At 40.3% G+C, this 22525-nt stretch overlaps 1 protein-coding gene and 1 non-coding gene across 2 annotated transcripts in view; both read left to right on the top strand.

The window, feature by feature from the left end:
- The window catches only part of Rxfp1 (relaxin family peptide receptor 1), a 116663-nt gene that overhangs the window by 54206 nt on the left and 39932 nt on the right, over positions 1 to 22525 (top strand). Inside the window, exons 3-5 of the mRNA XM_031376032.1 lie at positions 11628 to 11726; positions 16089 to 16194; positions 20038 to 20109. Coding sequence (XP_031231892.1) covers positions 11628 to 11726; positions 16089 to 16194; positions 20038 to 20109 — 277 coding nt within the window. The remainder of the gene's footprint in view (positions 1 to 11627; positions 11727 to 16088; positions 16195 to 20037; positions 20110 to 22525) is intronic.
- Positions 4689 to 4821, top strand: LOC116094557. The gene has a single exon (XR_004120195.1). It is a non-coding gene; the product is annotated as a small nucleolar RNA SNORA51 (small nucleolar RNA).

The following is a 22525-nucleotide window of genomic DNA, read 5'->3' as shown; positions in this document are numbered from 1 at the left end:
CAATCTTTGAGACAGGAACTGTTTCAGTACCTTTCAAGTGGGGACATTGAAGCCTTGTACTATGTATGAACTGGGAATGTCAGCTCACCCTCCCAAACGAATAACAATCTCTATTCATGCAAAGCTTTCTCTGTGCAAAGGTTGTTGCTATTACAAGCTTCCCATCCTTCCAAGAGACAAAAACTGCTTAAAAGTCTCATCCATCTCCCTTCTACTGGAATTCCAGCTGAGCTCATGAATCTCTGTGGTGCCAGGATACTATACGGGGTCCTCAGGGACAGAAGTCTGATTGGCTGTCATCATGTGAAACCACAGAAGCCCCTAAGAGATGCAAGAATAGACCTGGCCTTCTGCCATAAACACCTCTGAATAGTCACTACCCTGTCACAGACACCATCACACCCAGTCTCCTTTGCCTACATCCTTAGCCCTTTGGGGATCAATGGGATCATTTCACTGTTCCCGAGACAGCTGTGCCCCTAGAGAACTTTTCTGGTCATGTTGATGCTCAGCTGCCTGAGCCTTTGTGGCCATTTCTACTCTGCTATTCCAATGTCAAGCCAGGCTCTGCGACAATTGTCCAATGATCCCAAGCCACCCTGCTCCAGAATCCAATGTGAAAAATATTATCCCAGAGATGGGGGACCCTTAAACTGTCCTTTTCTGGCCCAGGTTTGTTGTCTACTTTGTGACCAGAAAAGCCCAATGCTTCTCTAATGCGCTTGCAAACTTATTGTCAAAGGTCAGACTTAAGCATTTGAAAATAAAGTTCCAGGAACTTAATTCCTCTGTGAACCTTTGAACTTCTGTATCATCCTTTTTCAGATGACAGAAGTGTGAAAGTCTAGCTCCCTAAAACAGGAACGGGGTGAAGAGCAAGGAATTTTAGAAAAGAAGCACTTCTAACACCACAGAGTGTGCTTCTGAGGCTGGCTTGGCATTTACTAATCTATGAGAACTAGATAAACAGTGTCTATTTTGGGGTGTAATGGTGATGATATATATATTTAATAGGATTAGAAAACGGAAGTATATTCAAGGACTCTTAATGTTAATTTGTCCTGCATTTAAAATTCAGAAACACTAAATATTCCATAGCTTTTTAAATAAGCTTCTTATGTTGCTCTCAGGAGGGCAGCTGTGCCCAGCGGTGTGAGCAGGAGTCAGTTCCCATTTCAAGATACCACACTAAAGTTGGTAGTTTGTCGTTTTTAATGTCAAAAATAAAGGAAGGGAAGTGACATTGGTCATGATTTTGGTATTAATGAACAGTCATGCTTGCGTATTTGTGTCTTCTGTCGAACTGAGAATTGATCCTAGGGACTAATATGAGTGAGCGTTCTCACTGAGCTATGACCCAGCCTTCTTTTTACTTTTATCTTGAGACCTGACCCCAACTAAGTTTCCCAGACTGGCTGTGAACTCACTCTGCATCCTATGCAGCTCAACTTAGTCTCCTCTAGCTTGACCTCCCACGAAGCTGGAACTCTAGGCCTGCACCACCAGGTCCACATGTATTTTATGTTCAGAATGAATTGGTTTTATATTCAGTAATCTCAAAAGTATAAGTAGCAGAAACCTTGGCTGTTCTAAAATTATCGGCACCATCTTCACTTCCGGTATGTTTGTGTTTAATCAACACTGTTCAGAGCCAGGCACAGGGGCACCCAGCTATTGTCTCAGATACATGAAAAACTAAAGAAGGGAGATAACTTGAACCCAGGTATTTGAGGCAAGTGTAGGCAACAAAATGAAACCTGTATCAAAAGAAAATATCTAAATGTAATACATAAGGTATGATCAGGCTATCTCCATAGGATTTTCCTCTCCGAATACATCTTATTAGATAAGAAGTGAGGGATGGTAGTTCTTTTCTGTGGCCTTAGTTTGCATTAAAAGATACCCAGGATAATGGCACACTCCTTGGCATCTTCAAGTATTTGCCTCTGGTGGCACTAAAACCACAGACAGAGGCGTGTTCGTTTCATACAACAAACTACTATTGTGTTAAAATTCAAAGAGACTCCATACAATTGCTTTGACAAACTGCTGAACTCACTCTACATCCCCAGGCTCATTCCAGTAGTTTGGGGCATCTCTCTTTTTAAGGATAATCACCTTATTAGGAAATGATGCTCCACTCTTTGCCAAGAATGTGTGCTGAATGTTGAATGACTATGTGAGCACCAAGAATGCTCTGGTTTGCATAAGTCCTGACCTTACTAATGAACCCCTACTTGTCCTTCAGCCAATACTATCAGATGTACTCCTCCATCTTAATGAAGGAGCAGACCATTTAACATGAGATGGCATCACACCCTGCTTTGTTCTAGGCTCCTCTCCAATGGGAATATGTCTTTCAATTTTTGATTATTCAAAATTAAGAGTTGCAGGACTGAAGAAATGGCTCAGAGGTTAAGAGCACTGACTGCTCTTCCAAAGGTCCTGAGTTCAAATCCCAGCAACCACAATGGTGGCTCACAACCATCCATAATGAGATCTGACTCCCTCTTCTGAAGTGTCTGAAGACAGCTACAGTGCACTCACATATAATAAATAAATAAATCTTTACAACAAAAAAAAATTAAGAGTTGGGTGGTCCACAACTATAAAGCACTTACCATGTACTCGAGGTTCAGTGTTCCAGCCCCATCACCTCTAAAGAGAAATCTAAACATCAGAGAACCCAGAATCAACCTCTGAAGGATGTAGGGCAGGCTTCCAAAGTATATAGGGACTCATATAAGCAGTCCTGACTTACAATGGTTTGCTACAACTTTTCAACTTTACAACAGTGTGAAAGTGATATACATTGGGTTTAAAACACACATACACATTGAATTCTGAATCTTACTCATTTCACAAGCTAGTAGTATGCCTGATATTATCTTATAATATTATGCAGTAGCAGTAAGCCTTGGTTTGATGTCAAACCACACACATGTAGGGAAAAATCCAGTACACTCAAGTGTTCTATGTGCTGACCTGTGATGTTCAGTAGACTATATATATTATATGCTTTTAAAATATATTTCATCATGTATATTGATTATAGATGGAACTGTGTTGCAGAAGGACGTTTTCATGTCAGTATATGTTGCACACTGGAGACATCTCCCCAAACTCCCATTCTGTGTTTTCTCAACCATCTCCTTACTCTTTTTCCCTAGACAGCTTCACTTCCACTTTCACAGCATACATACAAGTGTGATCTTATGTATCTATATAAATTCTAGGAACCAAATGTGAAAGAATGTCTTGTTATTTGTCTTTCTGCAGGTGACTTAATTCACTAATGGTATAGGAATGTGTCTTCATTTTCCTGCACATGGCACAACTTGTCTTCTTTGTGGTTAAAGAGTTCCAGTGTGTACATAAACCACATTTCTTTATACATTGTTCCCTGGTTAGACATCTAACCTTGGTGCTATAACTCAGTGGGTGTGAGTAGTGCTGCAGTAAACATCGATGTACACGCATCTCTGTCGTGTTGGCTTTCTGCTACATGCTCAAGGTGGTGTAACTGAGGCATATGGTAGATCTCTTGATTTGAGAGACCTTACAGTACTTTCCATGATAGACTTTTCATTCCCCCCATGCAAAGTGGAAAGATACCCTTCTGTTCACATCCACACCAGCACTTACTGTTATTAGTTTTCTTAATGACTGCTATTTGAACTGGATGAGATGGAACCTCAAAGTAGTTTTGATGTGTACGTTCTCTGATGGCTGGTAAGGTGGAAATTTTTTCATATGTTTATTGACCATTTGTATTTTATCTTTTGAAGATTGCTCATTTGTTAAAACCAACTTGGCCGTGGTAAAGGATCCTTCCATGTGTTCTTGAATTGAATGGGCAAATATTTCTTTATTGAGAATCTTCACATCTGTGTTCATCAGGGAGGCTGGTCTATCATTTTTTTTTCCTTTTTCTTGTTTCTTTATCTGGCTATCAGCATAACACTGGCTTCACTAAATGCAGTTTGGTAGACTTCCTATTCTACTCTGGACTAGAATGAGAAGCAAATGTGTTGGTTCTTGAAAGACTTGAATCCAGCAAGGAATCCATCTGGACCTGGACTTTTTATTCATATTCTAGTCTTGCTGCTTGCAGATTCATTTTAAATTCTCTCAGATTAATTTAATAGGTCATATGTGTCTAGAAATTCATCTGTTTCTTTTAGGTTTTCCTATTTTATTGAATATACAGTTTTAAGATACATCTCTCATTTCATATCTAATTTTATTAATTACCATCTTCCCTTTCTCTTTAGGTTTGGCTAAGGATTTGTCAATTTTAACTTGTCTTTTGAAAACTTAAGTCTTAGCTCCATTGATTCTTTGTATTGTCTTTTCCCTTTCTATTTCATTCATTTCTTCCCTGATCTGTTTTTTTATTCTTTTATACACTACATTCTAACTGAAGTTTCCCCTCTCTCCACTCCTCCAGTTCCTCACCACCCACTCTCCTCACCCCAAAATCCACTCCTCCTCCATTTCCCTGTTTAAAAAAAAACAAAAACAAAAAAGAGCAGCAGCAGGGCAGTGGTGGCACACGCCTTTAATCCCAGCACTTGGGAGGCAGAGGCAGGCAGATTTCTGAGTTCAAGGCCAGCCTGGTCTACAGAGTGAGTTCCAGGACAGCCAGGGCTATACAGAGAAACTCTTGTCTTGAAAAACCAAAAATAGGCCTCCTTGTGCTTACCACAGGCTGTGTCCCTACACTGACTGTATAAAAAGAGGAGTTAAAATACACCTACCCTATATACACTTCAGCCTAGGCCATTGTACCTGGTCTGAATTGTGAATGGGGAGACATGTATTTGGGAAAAAACAAAACAAAAAAAAAAAACAAAAATAAAAAATATAAAATGAGCAGACCTCTCAGAGATATCAACTAAATATGGCATAACAAAATACAATAAGACTAGGCACAAACTCTCATAACAAGGCTGAAAGAGGCCACCAGTAGGAGGAAAAGTTCTCAATCACAGAAAAAAGAGTCAGAAACATCCCCATTCCCATTGTTTGGAGGCCTACAACACAAAGCTACACACCGTAAGGTGCATATAGAGGAACTAGCTCAGAACCATACAGGGTCCATGTTTGTCATTTCAGTCTCTTGGAGCCCCTATGTGCCCTGCTTAGTAGATTCTGTAGGCCATGTTCTCCTGTTTTCCTTGACCTCTCTGGCTCCTACAATCCTTCCTGCTCCTCCTCTGTGGGGTTCCCTTGCCTCCACATAGCATTTGACTGTGGTTCTCTGCATCTGTTCCCATCAGTTGCTGGACAAAACCTCTTTGATAACAATTGGGTTAGGCACCAATCTATGAGTATAGTAGACTATCATTAGTGACCAACTTTTTCTTTTGCATTCAATTGTGATAGCTACTTTTTCTGGGTAAAATAGTCTAGGTTGACTTTTGTGTTTTAGAGCTCAAAATAACATCATTCAAAGCCCTCTTTACTTAAAAGGTTTGGTTTGTCTTGTTTTATTATGTTTGAGAGATCTACTCCTATTGGGATGACTCTGTATTCCTCTATTACAATTTTTCCACATTGTTTATTATGGATATTTAATCCTTCACCTAATTTGATGTAGGAAAATTCTTTTCTGAACTTGTTTCATTGGTGTCCTCAGTGCCTTTTGTATCTGGATGGGCATTCTTTCCCTAGATTTGGGGGATTTTCTGCTGTAATTTTATTGAATCTATATTCTAATGCTTTTTGCAAAAAAAATTCTTATCATTCTTCTATGTTCATGATTCTGAGATCTTCTCCTTTCATAATGTTCTAAAGATCAGATCTCTTAGAACTGGTTTTACCAGTGGTTGTAAGCCACCTGACTAAAAATCAAACTCAGGTCCTCTGGAAGAGCAACACTCACTCTTAACCATCTCTCCAGCTCGGATGAGGTTTTTCTATTGAGTTTTTCCACTTGGCTCAGAATTCTTCAATGTCTCAGTTTAGTTTTCCTTCAGTGTTTCTGTCTCTTGTTTGAATTCTACTTTTGTATCCTATGCTGACTTCCTTTTGTCATTCAAGTGATTGTATTCTCTTGGAATTCACTCAAGAGTTTGTTCCTTTTTCATTTCTTTTGTACAACTCATTCTCATTCTTTTTAATCCTTTGTCTGAGATTCTGTTTGATTCACTCTCATTGGAGGTGGGGCCTTGGATGCTCATGCTTCCTGTTTATTGAATTTAGACTTATTGAAACAGGTCATTGGTTGGGTGCTTGTTTGTTTGTTTAGGTTTTGTTGCTGTTGCTTGGTTGGTGAGTTTTTGTTCTTATTTTTTATTACCCTTCTTTCAGTAGTATTTGCAAACTCCAAGGAGGAGCAGGTTGTAGTGATATTGAGGTTTCCTTTCCTCTGTTTGACTGTAATGCAGGGCATCAGGCTTACTCCCTATTACAACCCTTTGAGAAAAATACTACCCTCAGAGCAATCATTATCAGAGTTGGCTCACCTTGAAAATACAATAATATCAAATTGTTCCCCAAGGACTTGACCTAAAACCCAGCCAGAATATAGAAAATGCAGATTCCCGGGCCCCACACTGGCAAAATAGATGAGAACTGTAACAAAAGAATCTATTTTCTTCTAAGTGTCTTGATTTCCAAATTCTATTAGCACAAAGAAGACTGGGTTTTCCTTCACTGGTATATATCTAAGTACTCCATCCATTCAGTAAGTATTTCCCCAAACTCTTCTTTCAATATAAAGTACTCTGTAGATTACCCTAGATCTCCTCCCCCAAAAAAAAGCAGAGAATTAAATTCCTGCAATAGTTACTAGTGTATGAAAAACTGTGTATCCTTAAAATATCAAGCATATATGAGTTAAAATATAGAAACACATAATACTAAAAAGCTGTTCTCTTAAAAATGCTAACTCCAACTTTGCAATTCTGGCCACATGTCTCATGTTCTGTGTGCCTGCCTTCTGCTTGGAGAAAATAAAGGCTAGGAAGGAGAAAATGCCTTGGCAAGCAAAAGAAGGCAAAAACTAACTACCAAGAAGCTTGTTCCTGTGAGTATTTTACTATTTAAAGAGAAATTTCTACAAAATACATGTTCTGACCTCAAGACGAATAACCAGGTTTGTACTGTTTCTGCTAGCTAAAAATTCCTTGCTTCACTTTCACTTTTTTTCTGGTTTTTCCACTGCTCTCTGTATGTGTGGGGAGGGAGAGGAAAGTGGAAAAGAGTGAAGAAGAATGAGGGTGAGAAGGAATTGGAGTGGCTCCATCCCAAGCTCAAGTGTCCATTCAGTGCATCTAGGACACTATCCCAGACATAGCCATTGGTTTAAAGCCACAACTTTTTATCATGAGCTTATCATGGATTTACCATTACAGCAGCTCAGCAGTCATCGAAAATGACAGGAAGAAGTTCAAAGTGGACAGCAGACTTGCAGGGATTCCCTTCCATAATGGCACATGTTGCCCAGCGATGCCACCTTTAATAAGGTCACCAGCATGGCAGTCACTCATGCTGAAGGGGAAGAATCCTCAGTGAAATGAACATGGAGGCCACCAATGCCATGGTTAACTACTATATCTCAGTGGTCCCTGTGCTGCATGAGCTGCCCATCTATATCCAGTTCTTCCACCACTACTCCGGCTGCAAGCTTCCTCTTCTCTAACATCCATGGACCCCTCCCCCTCCTCCCATACCACTCATGGTAACCATGACAATAATAGACAGCATTACCATCCCTTCTGTAATGGCCAGCTCTATACTCAGCTTGTTCCCTGCTAAAGGATCCTTCAACCTCGTGACTCCATAAAGAAGTATGACAAGAACGTAAATATTTAAGATTTTTTTTTATACCTGTTATGAGCCAGACAGCATGTGGTGGGTTTATGGGGACACTTACATTTTAGTAACACCTGCTACAGGGTCAATATTGTCTGTGAAACCACCCTTGCCCCCAACAGTCCACCTGGTCCAAGATGATGTCCCAGCAAAAGCCCCACTAATGTCTTTTATAACAGAAAAAAAAAAGAAGAAGAAGAAAGATCAAGCAAGCAACAAGACTTGAGCAACTACACCATTAGAACTTGTTTGACAAAATTGCTGCAACAAAGGCCACAGTGGTGGCCAATACTAATTGTCACCGGGACAAAAGTCTAGAACTGTCTGATAAATAGGCCTCTGAGCATGACTGTAGGAGTTACTAGACTAGATTAACTGAGGAATGACACCATTCCCTCGGCAAAGTATTCTGGGTCTTGTAAAGGTCGAAGAGAGCTGGGGGTAAGCGGTATGAACTAATTCCGTGCAGTATGACAGGCTGTCCAAGCTCCTGCGTGACTATGACTTCTTCAAAGCCATGGGCGGTAACCTGGGAGCTAAAATAAGCTCTCTTTAATTTGCTTTTGTCGGCATATTTTATCACACAGCAACAGTAAGGAAACTAAGATAATCACATACACAGCATGCCTTAAAACAGAAGAAGGGCAAAGGGGCAGTCATGAGAGACGAAGAACAAGGAAAGGGCACCAAGCCCATGATGCCAAGTCACTCCACAGTGTATAGTAAAAATGTGACAACTTAAAATAGTCCACTTGTAAAAAAGCTGAGTTAAAAATAGGACCTGCTAAAGAAGTAACTGCAAATAACATCATGTCAGTCACCGGCATGCCTATCACCTACTAAACAGCCTTGTGTTCCAGAGAGCTGCCTTGTCACCTGCTTCCCCTCAGCTCCACCCCACCCACCCACCCACCCCCCACTGCTTCCGAATGGGAATGTCTGACCAGGTGTGCTGCAGCCACCCCAGTCCACAGTTCCACAAGGCCTGGCAGCCTGAAAGGTCAGGTCTGCAGACCCTCCTGAGACTTGGTCGTCTGCTCACTGAGTCCTCTGCAGCTGTGACAGGAAAAGCAACCTTGGTTGTAAGAAGAAGGTAGAGCACTGGCCTAGTATGTGCGTGAGTCCCTGGGTTGGTCTATAGTACCACATCAAAAGAAGAAAAAAAAGAGGGAGAGAGGGGTTGAGGGGGAAAAGAAAGAAGGGGAAGAAGAGGAAAAGAAGGAGGAAACAGTAGGTCCTCAATATCACCAGAGACCAGGAAGTCACCTAGTCCCACATTTTATTCATAAATACATAATAACATCTCATAATGCTACTCTGAAAAATGAATTTATTTTGAAAATTTTTTGGTAACACTGTAATTTTCAATACTTTCCTCGTCTAATAATAATAAACTTAAATTCCAATTCCTAAATGGCTCTGTGTTAATTTAAAAAATCGATTAATGAGCCGGGCAGTGGTGGCACATGCCTCTAATCCCAGCACTTGGAAGGCAGAGGTAGGCAGATTTCTGAGTTCAAGGCCAACCTGGTCTACAGAGTGAGTTCCAGGACAGCCAGGGCTACACAGAAAACCCTGTCTCGAAAAACCAAAAGTAAATAAATAAATAAATAAATAATAAAAATAAAAAACCAGTTAAATGTTTGCAAAGGAGTCAACAAACTGCCAAGCCTAGGAAAGGGGAAATGTTAGTGTCACAGACTTCAAAATCTGATGGACACAACCCAAAGACACACACACACACACACACACACACACACACACACACGGCCAGTCCTCTACCTGAGACTGCTTGCTCATATAACCAAGGTTGCTTTTCCTATCACAGCTTCAGAGGACTCAGTGAGAGGATGTGCAAGTCTTAGGAGGGTCTTTTATTGGGCCAACAACATGCCTGGCAAATGTTCATTAGAGAAGGGGAGTCCCAGTGGCCACAGGCTTGGGGCAGCTGGTCACATTGCATCCACAGTCAAGACACACAGAGTTGAGGCTGGTAGAACACTCGCCTCATAGATTCAGTCCTCAATGCTGGAGAAAAAGTGGGCACAAAGGGTGATAAGTTATTATACTCAGCCTACTTTCTTTTTATTCAACCTGGAGCCCTAACCTAGTTCTGGGGTAGTTCTGCATACATCTAGTGGGGATCCTCCCACCTCAAGTAACCCAATCCGATAATCCCTCACAAACATGCCCAGAAACGTGTGTCTTTAGTGGATTCTGTCAAGTTGACAGTATAAACTATCACAAGTTTACACCTTATCGGTTTGACACCTAATTATATCTGCTAGGCAATAACTGTCTGTGCTTTGTCCCTGTAAACTCATGGCCACCTCATAATACAGAATGAGTCCATTCCAACTTCAAAAGTCTATACAGGCTTTAACAGTTTCAACATCATTTAAAAGTCCAAAGTCTTCCGACTAAACTAGAGCCAATGCCTTAACTGTGAACTTCTATAAAGTTACAGGTGTGTTCGAATATATAAAGTGGCACAGAACAGCTGTTCCCATTCCAACAGAGAAGTTGCATAGCAAGAAAGTATCAGACCAGAGCAAGACCAAAGACCAACAGGCCAAATACCAAACCATTCAGTTCCATGTCCAGCCTCTGGATCTCTTGATGAAACAGTCTAGGCTCCAAAAGACTCCAGTGGCCGCTTTCTCCAGCTCTGCTGCCTCTGCAGTCCAGTCTTTCTCTTGAGTCAGCTCTCTTCCTTATATTCAGTTTTTCTGTCTTCTCTTCCCTAATACTGGAATCACAAGAACATGTCACCATGCCCACGTTTGTTTTGTTTAATTTTGGTTTTTGATTTTGTTTGTTTGTTTGTTTTAATGTGGATTCTGGAAACTAAACTCAGGCGCAAACCGGTGTTTGTACAGCAAGCGCCTTTCCAACTGAGACACCTCTCCGGCCTGCTGCTTCATGCGTTAAGTATAGTCATCCTTCCCACCTTGGTTTGCTAATATTATTAAGAGATATCATAACCAAGGCGACTCATAAAATAAAGCATTTAATTAGGGGGCTTGCTTACAGTTTCATAGAATTAGTCTATGGTCATCATTGTAGGAAGCAGACAGGCATGGTGCTGAGGACTTTACATCCTGATTTGAAGGCAGCAGACAAAGATAAAGAGACACTGGACCTGTTGTGGGCTTTTGAAACCTCAAAGACCACCCCAAGCGACGCTCTTTCTCTAACGAGGCCACACCTACTCCAACATGGCCACACCTACTCCAACATGGCCACACCTACTCCAACATGGCCACACCTACTCCAACATGGCCACACCTACTCCAATGAGGCCACACCTCCTACTCTTTCCTAAACCACTTACCAACTAGAGAGTAAGCATGAATGGTTGGGAGCCGTTCTCATTCAAACCACCACAGCCACCTATCCATGTCTGTACATCTCCAAAACTAGTTTAGATGAATAAAGTTGATATGTCTATACATTCTGAGAATCAGTGTTAGTTAGTGAAGGTGATTTAGAAAAACATAAAACAACGGAAAGAATGAATGATAGACCACATTGCAGCATATATGACCATTGCTGGCTCAAGTGTGGTAAATAGGACTTGCAAGAAGCTACTACAGTGCTTGATAAACCTGGAGATTGGGGCCACTCTAGGCCTCCAACTGGGGACAGAAATGCATACCTGTTGCAAGTTCTTGATGACAACCAACAAACTACCTTCAAGATTCACTGCCTCATTTTAGAGGAACTATTTTTGCCAAGAGAGCAAAATATATCGGCTTGTTTTGCCTTTTTTTTTAACTTCCTCGCTATCGGGTTTTTCTTTTCAGGAGACAACAATGGGTGGTCTCTACAACTGGACAAATATTTTGCTAATTACTACAAACTGACTTCCACAAATTCCTTGGAGGCAGAAACTTCCGAATGCTGTAAGTACCCCCAGCAGCTGAGTGCCCCCTTTGATGAGGCCGTGGTAAGACACCAGGCTTTTACCTTTTGGATACAACATTTTGATTTTGAAAGTCAATTATGGTTTTTCTAGTTGCAAGCATCTTAAGAAAGGAAACTTCAATTTGGAATTCTGTTCTTAAAACTAATCAATCAAATCAGGTATTGCAAACAAAATCAATGTCAGTGATCAGGGTTGCTATTTTATATAAAGTCCTTTGACCATCAGAGACATTTTTTGTCCTTTTTCTCTTTTTTAATTTTAAATTTTTTTTTTATTTTTCTTTTCATGGGGGAGGTTACAAGGGTGGAGGGTGGACATGGAAGGGCTGGGAAATGAGTGGGACTGGGGTGCATGGTGTGAAATTCCCAAAGAATCAATTTAAAAATTTATGTTTAAAAAAAAAAAGGCAGGCAGGCAAGCAGAAAGAAGAGAAAAGAAAAACTGTGCAGGGAGGGAAACCAAGGAAATGGAGGAGCAGAGCAGCTGCTTGGGTCTTAATGTCTACAAGCGAAAAGATGCCTGTGGTCTCCAGCCATGCGCCAAGCCACAGGCCTTTGAAAGCCTTGCTCCTGCAGTTCACTCCTGTTACCTGCTGAACACGGTCAGACACTGCCTGAGGTGTGGAAGGGAGCAAGCCTAAAGAGCAGCTTCCTCATGCTTTCAATCAGGAACCCTACTAAAATAATTTATTTTAAATAAGTTTTGTCTAGTTTATAAATTCTGCAAATAGATATATCTGCGTGGGACCTGTAATTTTCAAAACTATACTCATAAACCAAGGGTTGGAGAAGGACGACTCTTTTGCTGTGTTCTTTTCCTTGTTGTTCTACTATAAATTTAAAGTTTAGCTTTTCACATTGATAATATGTTTGTGTCTTCACTACTCAAATGAGATTAAAAGACTGCTAACGATCCCCAACATAATGGTACGCCCATCTCTCCCGAGAGTCATACAGCTGCCCAGCAATCTTTGTCAGCATCACACCTGCCTCTCAGGTGGGGAACCAAATAATTTGATCATTGGAAAGCTAAAAGTTCAGCTGGTGATGTAGCTGCCCAGCCGGCAGAGCACTTGCCTAGCATGTATGAGGGAGGTTCTAGGTTTAATTCCTAATATTGCTGAAAAACCTTTTGAAAATGTAAAAGGCATAGCATTGCTATTAATATAAAACAAAAGCATAAACTATATTATCTTAAAATGTAATTTCATTTTTGTATTTTATGTTTTCATTTATTATATTTAAATTGAAATTTCATCTTACCCTATTGAAAAAAAGTTGAACTGAATCTTCTGTCTTACCATATCCCAAAAAATATTTTATCAATTAAAAGTTAAAGTATAGTTGTTAACAGAATTAAAACATTAACACACATTAACAAGTTATAAAAGGCAAATGTTAAATGGCAAAAGAAAAGGTAGTAGAAATTTTTAAAGTGTAGTTATTAACACCGTTAAATCATTAACACATTAACAAGTTATAACAGGCAAATGTTAAATGGCAAAAGAAGGTAATAGCAAAGAAAATAATCCATAAGAAATGCTCAGTTTTGGTCTAATGGTGCACACCTGCACATATGTCAAACATAAAAAGTCCAATGGTATAATGGTGTAACGTCAGCAGCACCACAAGCCTGGGCAGTAGATCTGATGTTCAAGACCATCCTGGGCCACACAGTGGGAACCTGTGTCCAGATACACTGGGAAGAAAGAGGGGAAAGGAAGAAAGAAACAAAATAAAAGAGAGAGAGAGGGAGAGAGGGAGGGAGTGAGGGAAAGATGGAGGAGGGAGGAGAGAGAGAGAGAAAGAGAGAGAGAGAGAGAGAAAGAGAGAGAGAGAGAGCTCTTGCTGAAGAGAATTCAGCAGTTGCAACCATAAAGGTCAAGGAGAGAAATGCCAGCTTTCATGGCTCACACTATATAGTTTGTAAAGCAAAAACAGTAGGGGAAAGCAGAGGGAGTCAGAAAAGAACCCAGTTTTGCCTGCTCTGTCCCTGTGGAAGAGATTCGCCACAAGTAATTATTCAAGAAGCACCACACCACACAATAAGTGGTGGATCGAGATCAATACAATGGTAATTTTTTTGTCAATGCTTAGAAGGCATCAAAAAGCTCAATTTTTAATTAGCTTTCTTTAGAGAAAGTGGGGATTGCAATTGCTAAATTAAACATCTCAAGCAGTACATGAAATAACCATGGGGTGAAACTTAAATTAAGGTTCCTGTTGTAACACTTTTCTCATGTCAGATTCTTGTTAGAAATGAACCTAAGATCAGCTCAAACTTTTTTTGAATACTTGAAAAGAATGTGAGCAATTCCCATTTTAAAGGCACCTCTCCAAGAAATGTCATGGCAAGCATCATATGTAAGGTAGCCAATGCGTGATCAAAGTTTAACTTTGAAGGATCTGAGGGAGAAATTATATATTCATTGGCTATAAGCATTAACCTGCTCATGCAGTAATCCTTTTTTAACCCAGTTATAACTCTTACATGAACATTTTTAATATAGTTTTAAATTACCAGGGTGACTTTGAACCCACAATCCTCTTGCCTCTGCCTCCCATATTCTGGATTACAGGTGTGTGTCACCACATTCTGCAGAACAGGTACAACTTTGAAGCCTGACAGCATCCAGGAGTTTTTCAAAAGATATTTTTAAAATATTGAGAGGGTTTTTTGTCATAGATAGGCTGAGTAGCTCCTAAAATTTCACTTGTGGGTAGAATGCTCCTCTGCACATCCTATTTTCACTGAGATTGGGTGTTGGGACAATGAAGAATGGGGTGTATACTTTTGGCCATCTTGTGGGGCTGGAGCATCTTACAGATGTGATTCAAAGGGTCTACAATCTACTAGAGCCCTCCCATTCACAAAGCTAAGTAGTCTAATAGCACTTGTAATCCATTTAACTCCTGCAGTGTGGTTTCTGCTTGCTGTGAAATGGACACTTCCAAGACAGTGATTGTTGCCCTCTTTTTCATTGCCTATTGACTCCTGGTGCTGGGAACCACACAGCAGCAGCTACTGCTATAAAATATTCAGGGCCTAAGTGCATGAGAGAAACCACTTCCAGCTGTTGTCAATCAGGAACATGTGTATCCATGTCTATCAACGTCTTCCAAGACACTAAAATTGCAATGCTTTACATATACTTGCTTATTTTTAAACAGTAATAGCTCATTTAAAACTCTGCAGGACAAGCAGGAGTTGCTGCCAGGATTCTGCGCTCTCAACCCTGAGCTATATGGGGAAAACCCTTTCAAAAGGATAAAAGTCCGTCACTCTGTGCTTATGTCTCCTTGCTAGCTTCTGGTTAAAAATCCTTTAGTCTCCTTTAGACTTTATTACTTTCAGCATTTATTATCAAACAGAAGCTTGCAAATGGACATAAATCCTCCCCCTCCACAGTCATACACACACACACACACACACACACACACACACACACACGCACACACACGCACGTACGCACGCAATCATTTCTCCCTTTGTCAAGAGAAGCAGAAGATTTCACTCATTTTGCAACAAATGAAATGTCAGTCCTCTATTAAAACAAAACCAGTGGGCAGGCCTGGAAAGAAGGCCTCCTCTGTTCCTGCTCCGAGCACTAGTCCATCTCACTATGCAAGCCATTTCATATCCTCCTATGTCTAGAGAAAACTTAAAAGATGGTGAGAAATTCTGTCTAGGAAACTCCTTTCTTTTTCCCACCCCCATATTAGTCAGCATTGCATTATCTGAACAAACATCTGAGATGGGAGTTGAAAGATTTCTCAGTGGTTAAGAGCACTTGCTTCTTCTGCAAAGGGCTGGAGTCTGGTTCCCCAGCTCCCATCAGCAACCCCCTGTAACCAGTAACCACCAGATGCAAGGAATCTGATGTCCTCTGGGGCACCCATGGACTCACACACACACACACACACACACCTTCACACTCATGGGCGCACACACATATATAAATGCACACACATACACACACACACCTTCACACTCATGGGCGCACACACACACACACACACACACACACACACATATGCACACACACACACACACACACACAATTTTAAAAATCCTTAAAAAAGGAAAAACAAAAGGAAAGGGGGATAGGATCTTCAACATGTATATTACCTAATGTTAATGCTAGGCCGGCTTGGTCTTGACTTGAAATTCAGAGCAAACAGTGGAACCTTAATTTAAAGCATTCACCCACGCGCTTAGGTAAAGCATGATAGACTTTCGTAGTAGGCGATATTCTCATGGCTCTGCCTTTCTTTCTCTTCGTTCCCTCTTCCCCCTGGCCCCCCACTTCATTACTCCTTCCCGCTTCCTCTCTGTTCAGTGGTTGGCTCTGTGCCCATGCATTGTTTGTGCCGAGATCTAGAACTTGACTGTGATGAAGCCAATTTACGAGCTGTCCCATCAGTTTCTTCCAATGTGACTGTAATGTAAGTAGCAAAGATTGGCTCGTCCTTAAGGTTGAATAGTGCTGCTGTGAACCTCTGAGACCGACCCTAGGTCATGACTATGGGACTGACCCTGGGTCATCACTAAGAATGCATTTTGGTTCAAAGACAGTTTCCTCCCTAAATCAGTTATAATGAATTTTTCACACATGGCTTGAAATACTTTTAAATATTAGACCTCACTGAAATTTCTTCATAAACAACTCTGTGAAGTGTTGACTATTCACAGTATTTCTAAGCAAAACATGCCACCCATTTCAATTGCTACTGGGTGGAGGGGAAGGCTAAATAAATACTTATAGCTTTCTTATTACACAGAATTTTTATTTGATGCTTATTGCAAGACCTGTTTTAGAGTTTATTACATGCAAAGAGGTTTTTGTGTATGCTTGTGTACAAATAAAGAGAAACAAATAAAATAAATTGGAAAACATATTCCCAGAACTTCACATTTAAATTAACTTCTAAATCACATTTTGATGCAGACATATTGATGTTGTGGTCTTTTCATACACAATTCAAACTTACATTTAGAAAAGAAAAGGAAAGAGTCATATAAAAAGTGTTCTACTGATGTCCTTAGCATCACTTTGTGATGCTAAGTTTCTAGTCATGGTTATTTGACTTAACCAGACTTCAGCAGCACACGAACACACATTTTGGTCTAGATTTTTTTTTTAAAAGAATTCAATGGAAAATAGAAGCTTCGGCATATTTTTATTGAGTTGGTTGGGCTTTGGATTTTGTTTGTGTGGGTTCTTCATCCATGTGTTTTAATATCTTGTGACTCTGGCTTTTTGGTTCACACAGACACAGTAAGAGTAACCCTTGAGTATACAGGTGTTGGCAAGTCTTGCCTTTCTCAAACAACCTACACGACAACTCAGATGCTTGGCACACAGGTAAAGGAGCTGCAGCAGACCCCATCAAGTTCACAGAATGTGGAACATAAACTGAATACCTAGAGAAATCAACCACAAAAGCTTGCTCTCTGAAGGAAGTGACATTTTCTAGATGAGGAGGAAGCATTCTCTAGTGTCCTTCCTTTCTCACCTCCAAGCTTGTCATAGTAATCAGTCCTGAAAAAATAGTAATAGAGAAAAAAAAATAATGGTTTCCCCTAAAGAAACTGATGGAAGGCCTAGGAAGAGTTTCTATGAATTCATTTCTAACAAGAGGGAGGAGAGAGAGGAAGAGAGAGAGAGAGAGAGAGAGAGAGAGAGAGAGAGAGAGAGAATTTTCACTCCACTGCTTTTATCAAGTTACTGGAAAATACAAATTAAAGTCTGATGCAGCCAACCTCAATTTTTTTTCATTTTCCCACAAGTAATATTAGAATTTATTTGCCAATAAATCAAATAATCTTTGCAAAAGAAAGGAACAGAGAAAATGCTAAAAGGATGGAGGTGTGGGGAACAGAGTAAATAATGTAGATAAATTATAATTCAATTAAAAAGAAATGTTCTGGCCACACACACACATATATATATACATATGTGTGTATATATATATATATATATATATATATATATATATATATATATGCTTGACACACAGGTAAAGGAGTTGACTGTATATATATATAGCATATATACAAAAACAGATATGTATCAGCCAGCCTTAACCCAGGAAGGAAAGGAAGAAGGGATGAAGGGAGAAAGGGAGTTAGGGAATGAGGAAGGGGAGAGAGGGAGAGATGGAAGGAGAGTTAAATACTAAACCTAAGATCATATTCTACAAGAAGACAAGTGAAGAAACTGTAAAGTGGCTTCAGGGCACCTGCCCTGGATTTCAGACTGATGGAAGAATGGGAGGCTAGGTCTCAGTAAACATGAACGATCAAGACACCAATGTTAGATTTATTATTTCAATTTAACTTTAATGGGTCACTTGGTATATATTCAACAGGCATTTGTAGATGTAGGTATAATTCTCAGAGGTTTAAATCTACAACATTTGTATATTTTTGAAGCACTTGGGAGGTAGAGGCAGGCGGATTTCTGAGTTCGAGGCCAGCCTGGCCTACAAAGTGAGTTCCAGGACATCCAGGGCTATACAGAGAAACCCTGTCTCGAAAGAAAAAGGAAAGAAAGAAAGAAAGAAAGAAAGAAAGAAAGAAAGAAAGAAAGAGAGAAAGAGAAAGAGAAAGAGAAAGGAAAGTATCAGACTTAAGTATTGATTCAGTCATATTTACTTGCTTAATATACACAGGGCCCTGAATTAATATCAGCACTGTACACACACACACACACACACTGCAACTCTGACTCTATATATACTGATAGACATAGCTATACAGCATTGTCTTGTACTTTTGACTAAACCACTTGATTCTAGTTGTCCATATATATCTCTTCTTACAGATCCCTGGCTCTACTTAATACCTTGCTCCAGTCTGTTTGTTCTGTTCCAGAGTTGGGGGGTAGGGAGCTCTAGGTTTTAGTGTAAATGCATTACAAGACTAAATATCACACGTTTCACTAGTAAGTTAGTTCTTCCAGATTTGGAGCTGCAACTACTGTAGTGAAATGTCAGAAATGGCCTAAGTCATATGTAAGTAAAGCATGAAAGAAGCTAATCACCCAATGAGTGTTTATTGAAGTCAAGGCTTTTTGAAAATGTTCCACGCAAATTCTAAAGAGGGAGGTAAGCAAACACAGATAGCTATAAATATGTATGCCTTGTTCCTGCTCAATAAATGTTAACTTTGTTTGAGCGTTGACTTTTAGATCCCTGAACATAACCAGTAAAACGCAGGGCCCTGTCTGTGCTTCCTCCGTACAACGTGCACATACTGTATACAAGTGCTTTGTGAAGAACCAAAAAGAACATCCAAATTCAAGATATAAAGATATCTTACATGATGGAAGTATGTGGGGCTTTCCTGATCAATGAAAATAACATCTGCCCCTCTTCACTTGTACCATTTAGAAAGAACTTGTTTAGAAGCCCTAGGCGTGCCTTACTAAGGATCCAGCTTTACAAGAGAGGTTTTCTGCAACTTCCTAAACGAACCTCCCTACCTGTATTCAAACCATTGCATTCAAGAGTGCTTGGGGGTTCTCACAGAATCTCACTTGTACCTCTTTTTTAGGGATATTAACTGCGCTTCCTCACACAGTCTTTGGAGTCCTAACCTCGCATGAAAACAGAAAATGTATCAGCTCCATATTTTTCTAGATATCCTCCAAAATTCCCAACACACTGAAATAATCCCTTTGAAACGAATATATAAACAAACAAACACAATAACAATAGACAACAAATTGCCTCCTTATCCCTAGGGGACAGGGATAAGATTCTCTGAGAGAATCCTCTAATTTATAGACAAGAGATATCACCAGTCATCCACATAGAGGGCAGGGATACTCTTTACAAAACCACATGGCGGAAGCTTAACAGGGCCCTTATTGAGAGAACGGATAAATGAAGGAAGGAAGGAACAGATGAATGGATAAACAAACACCAAGCTTTCACCTAGGTCATTAAACAAAATTCAAGTATTTAACAATTTATCTTTCCACAATATAAAAGCCCGTAAGGCTGACTTTGGTCTGGAAGCTAAGTCAGAACGCTGGTAGGAAAGGGAGTCTCAGTAAGCTGGGAGTAAGAAGAGAGATGGTTTAGTGGTGGCTCAGCCTCCCAGACTGACTTGAAGAAAGCGTGACTAGGCAGGCTTTCTGAGTCATTCATGTAAAATACATCATTAAGCCAGGCTATAGTGCATCCATCTCAGAATCCAGCCCAAAATCATCAGTGTTATAGTTACAAATAAGACATTAAAGTGAAAAGCCACTTAGTAAGACTGAACTGTGTATGTTTCAGGTCCCTGCAGAGGAACTTCATAAGAACACTCCCTCCCAATGGCTTCAGGAAGTACCATGAGCTGCAGAAGCTGTAAGGAAACTTTAACTCTGGGCTTACCGTGAACCTTCAGTCTTGTGTACCTTGTTTCTTGCTACTCCTGTAACAGCATCCTACTACATATTAAGTCTGATAATCCCACCTGGAGAAAGTATTTATCCCTATGCTGAAGACCTTCAAGTAAAACTTCTGAGTGTCTCTTAGGAGACATTCTAAAAAATACCTGAGATAACTACTCCTAAACAAATGGGAGCTTGTGTGCTGTGGGTCCTCCACTGTGCTTCACAGAACGGAAATTTGTATTTCTGTCTCCTCCTGTCATGGGTCAGCTCAATGCTTATCTCAAAGAAAGGTGGCCAAGCTTAAGGCAACCAAGATGACCCAGTATGTGTTGGTCATATCAGTCTGTTAAGACCTAAGTAAAACGTTAAGGCCTAGGTAACTGTTACCTGGCGAGCCTGACATTATAAGGAAACTTTCTCATATGTTTTTGCTGTTACTAGGAAACTTTCTAATGACAAATTAATTACATATTCCGTTATATTTTGTGCCCTTGGAAACCAATCATGATAGAAGGCAGTAAAACTGTTTTATATATATATATATATATATATATATATATATTTATAATTTATTTATATATATATATAAAACTGTTTTATATGTGTGTGTGTGTGTGTGTATAAGCTTTTATGGTATAAGCTGCCACTTGGATGGACCCATACATAAGACAGACACCTGTACCAATATAAGAAATTATCTGGGGCTAGTGAGATGGCTCAGCAGGTAAGAGCACTGACTGCTCTTCCTGAGTTCGGATCCCAGCAACCACATGGTGGCTCACAACCATCCATGATGAGATCTGACACCCTCTTCTGGTTCTTCTGAAGACAGCTACAGTGTATTACTCTGGAGCGAGGGGGGCCAGAGGGGGGCCAGAGCGGAGCAAGCAGAGGTCCTGAGTTCAATTCCCACCAGCCACACGATGGCTCATGACCATCTGTACAGCTACAATGTATTCATACACATAAAATAAATAAATAAATCTTAAAAAAAAAAAAAAAGCCAGGCAGTGATGGCGCACGCCTTTAATCCCAGCACTTGGGAGGCAGAGACAGGTGGATTTCTGAGTTCGAGGCCAGCCTGGTCTACAGAATGAGTTCCAGGACAGCCAAGGCTACACAGAGAAACCCTGTCTTGAAAAAAAAAAAAAAAAAAAAAAAAAAGAAATTATCTGGAACAAGACTCCCATTTTGAGTAATGGTGGAGTAAAGTTTAACTTCCCAAGACCTCCCCGGGAACTGACATCCTACTTGGCAAGTTAAGACATAAGTGTTTGACAAGGCAAGCCCCCTGCCACAGTCAAATACCCCAACCAATGAGAGCAGGATAAGTGTACAAAAAGACATGTTCCTAAGGAAATCCCCCTGTCCCTAGATCCTGATTGGTGGAATAACTTGGCACAAGTGTTTATAGATCTCAGGCTTAAAAAGCCCTTTAGGACCTTAACTCAAGGTCACAGTTCAGTTCCTGAATCTGGACCATGGCGCTGGACAATCAGTCCTGGGGCATATGCTCAATAAACTATTCCTATCTGACTGAGATCGGTGTTCATATGGTTTGTGAGGTGATTTCTGGACAACAGGCCAGGGTTCTCTAGAGTAACAGAGTGTGTGTGTGTGTGTGTGTAGATTTAAATGTAGATATACACAGAACATATATGACATTTATTAGAATAAAACTACCCAGCAAGGGCGCCAAGCCTGATGATCTGAGAACAACCCCTGGAAGAAGAGGGATGACTCCCAAAGGGTGCCCTCTGATTCCTGCATATACTGCATGGTGTGTGTGTGTGTGTGTGTGTGTGTGTGTGTGTGTATTTATACAGAAATAAAAGTGCAAAAAAGAAGGAAGAGGAGGAGAAGGAGGAGAAGGAGGAGAAGGAGAAATAGGGACTGTAGAGATGAATGAATTAAGAATGAGTATTGCTTTTCCAGAAGACCAGAGTTTAGAGTCTAGCCCAAGTTGGTCACTCACAACTGTCTGTAACTCTACCTTCAAGTGATCCAACACCTCTGGCCTCTAGGGAGACCTACTCATATGCACATATGAACACAAATCCCCATGCATAACTAAAAATAAAATTAATCTTCTAGGAGAATTTTTAAAGATGTGGTGATCTTCAGCAGGATCCACTATCGCTATTAAATAGTGGGCAAGGGATGTGAACACTTGCTCAGTGTGTGCAAGACACTGGCTTTAAACAGCACCACAAGTTTTTAAAAAATGTTTAAATCGTGAAGTATTTGTCTTGGGCGATATTCTATTGCTGTGAAGAGACACCATGACCACAGCAACTCTTATAAAGTGTGCGGCGCTTCTCTCTGCTTCCTTATCTGTAGCAATAACGACCGAACACCTGGACTTCTTCTCTCGACGGTTTACTCAG

Source organism: Mastomys coucha, unplaced genomic scaffold (genome assembly GCF_008632895.1).
Source record: "Mastomys coucha isolate ucsf_1 unplaced genomic scaffold, UCSF_Mcou_1 pScaffold16, whole genome shotgun sequence".
NCBI classification, from domain to species: domain Eukaryota; kingdom Metazoa; phylum Chordata; class Mammalia; order Rodentia; family Muridae; genus Mastomys; species Mastomys coucha.
The sequence above is the reverse complement of the archived record's forward strand: the minus strand, read 5'-3'. Positions and strand labels throughout refer to the sequence as shown.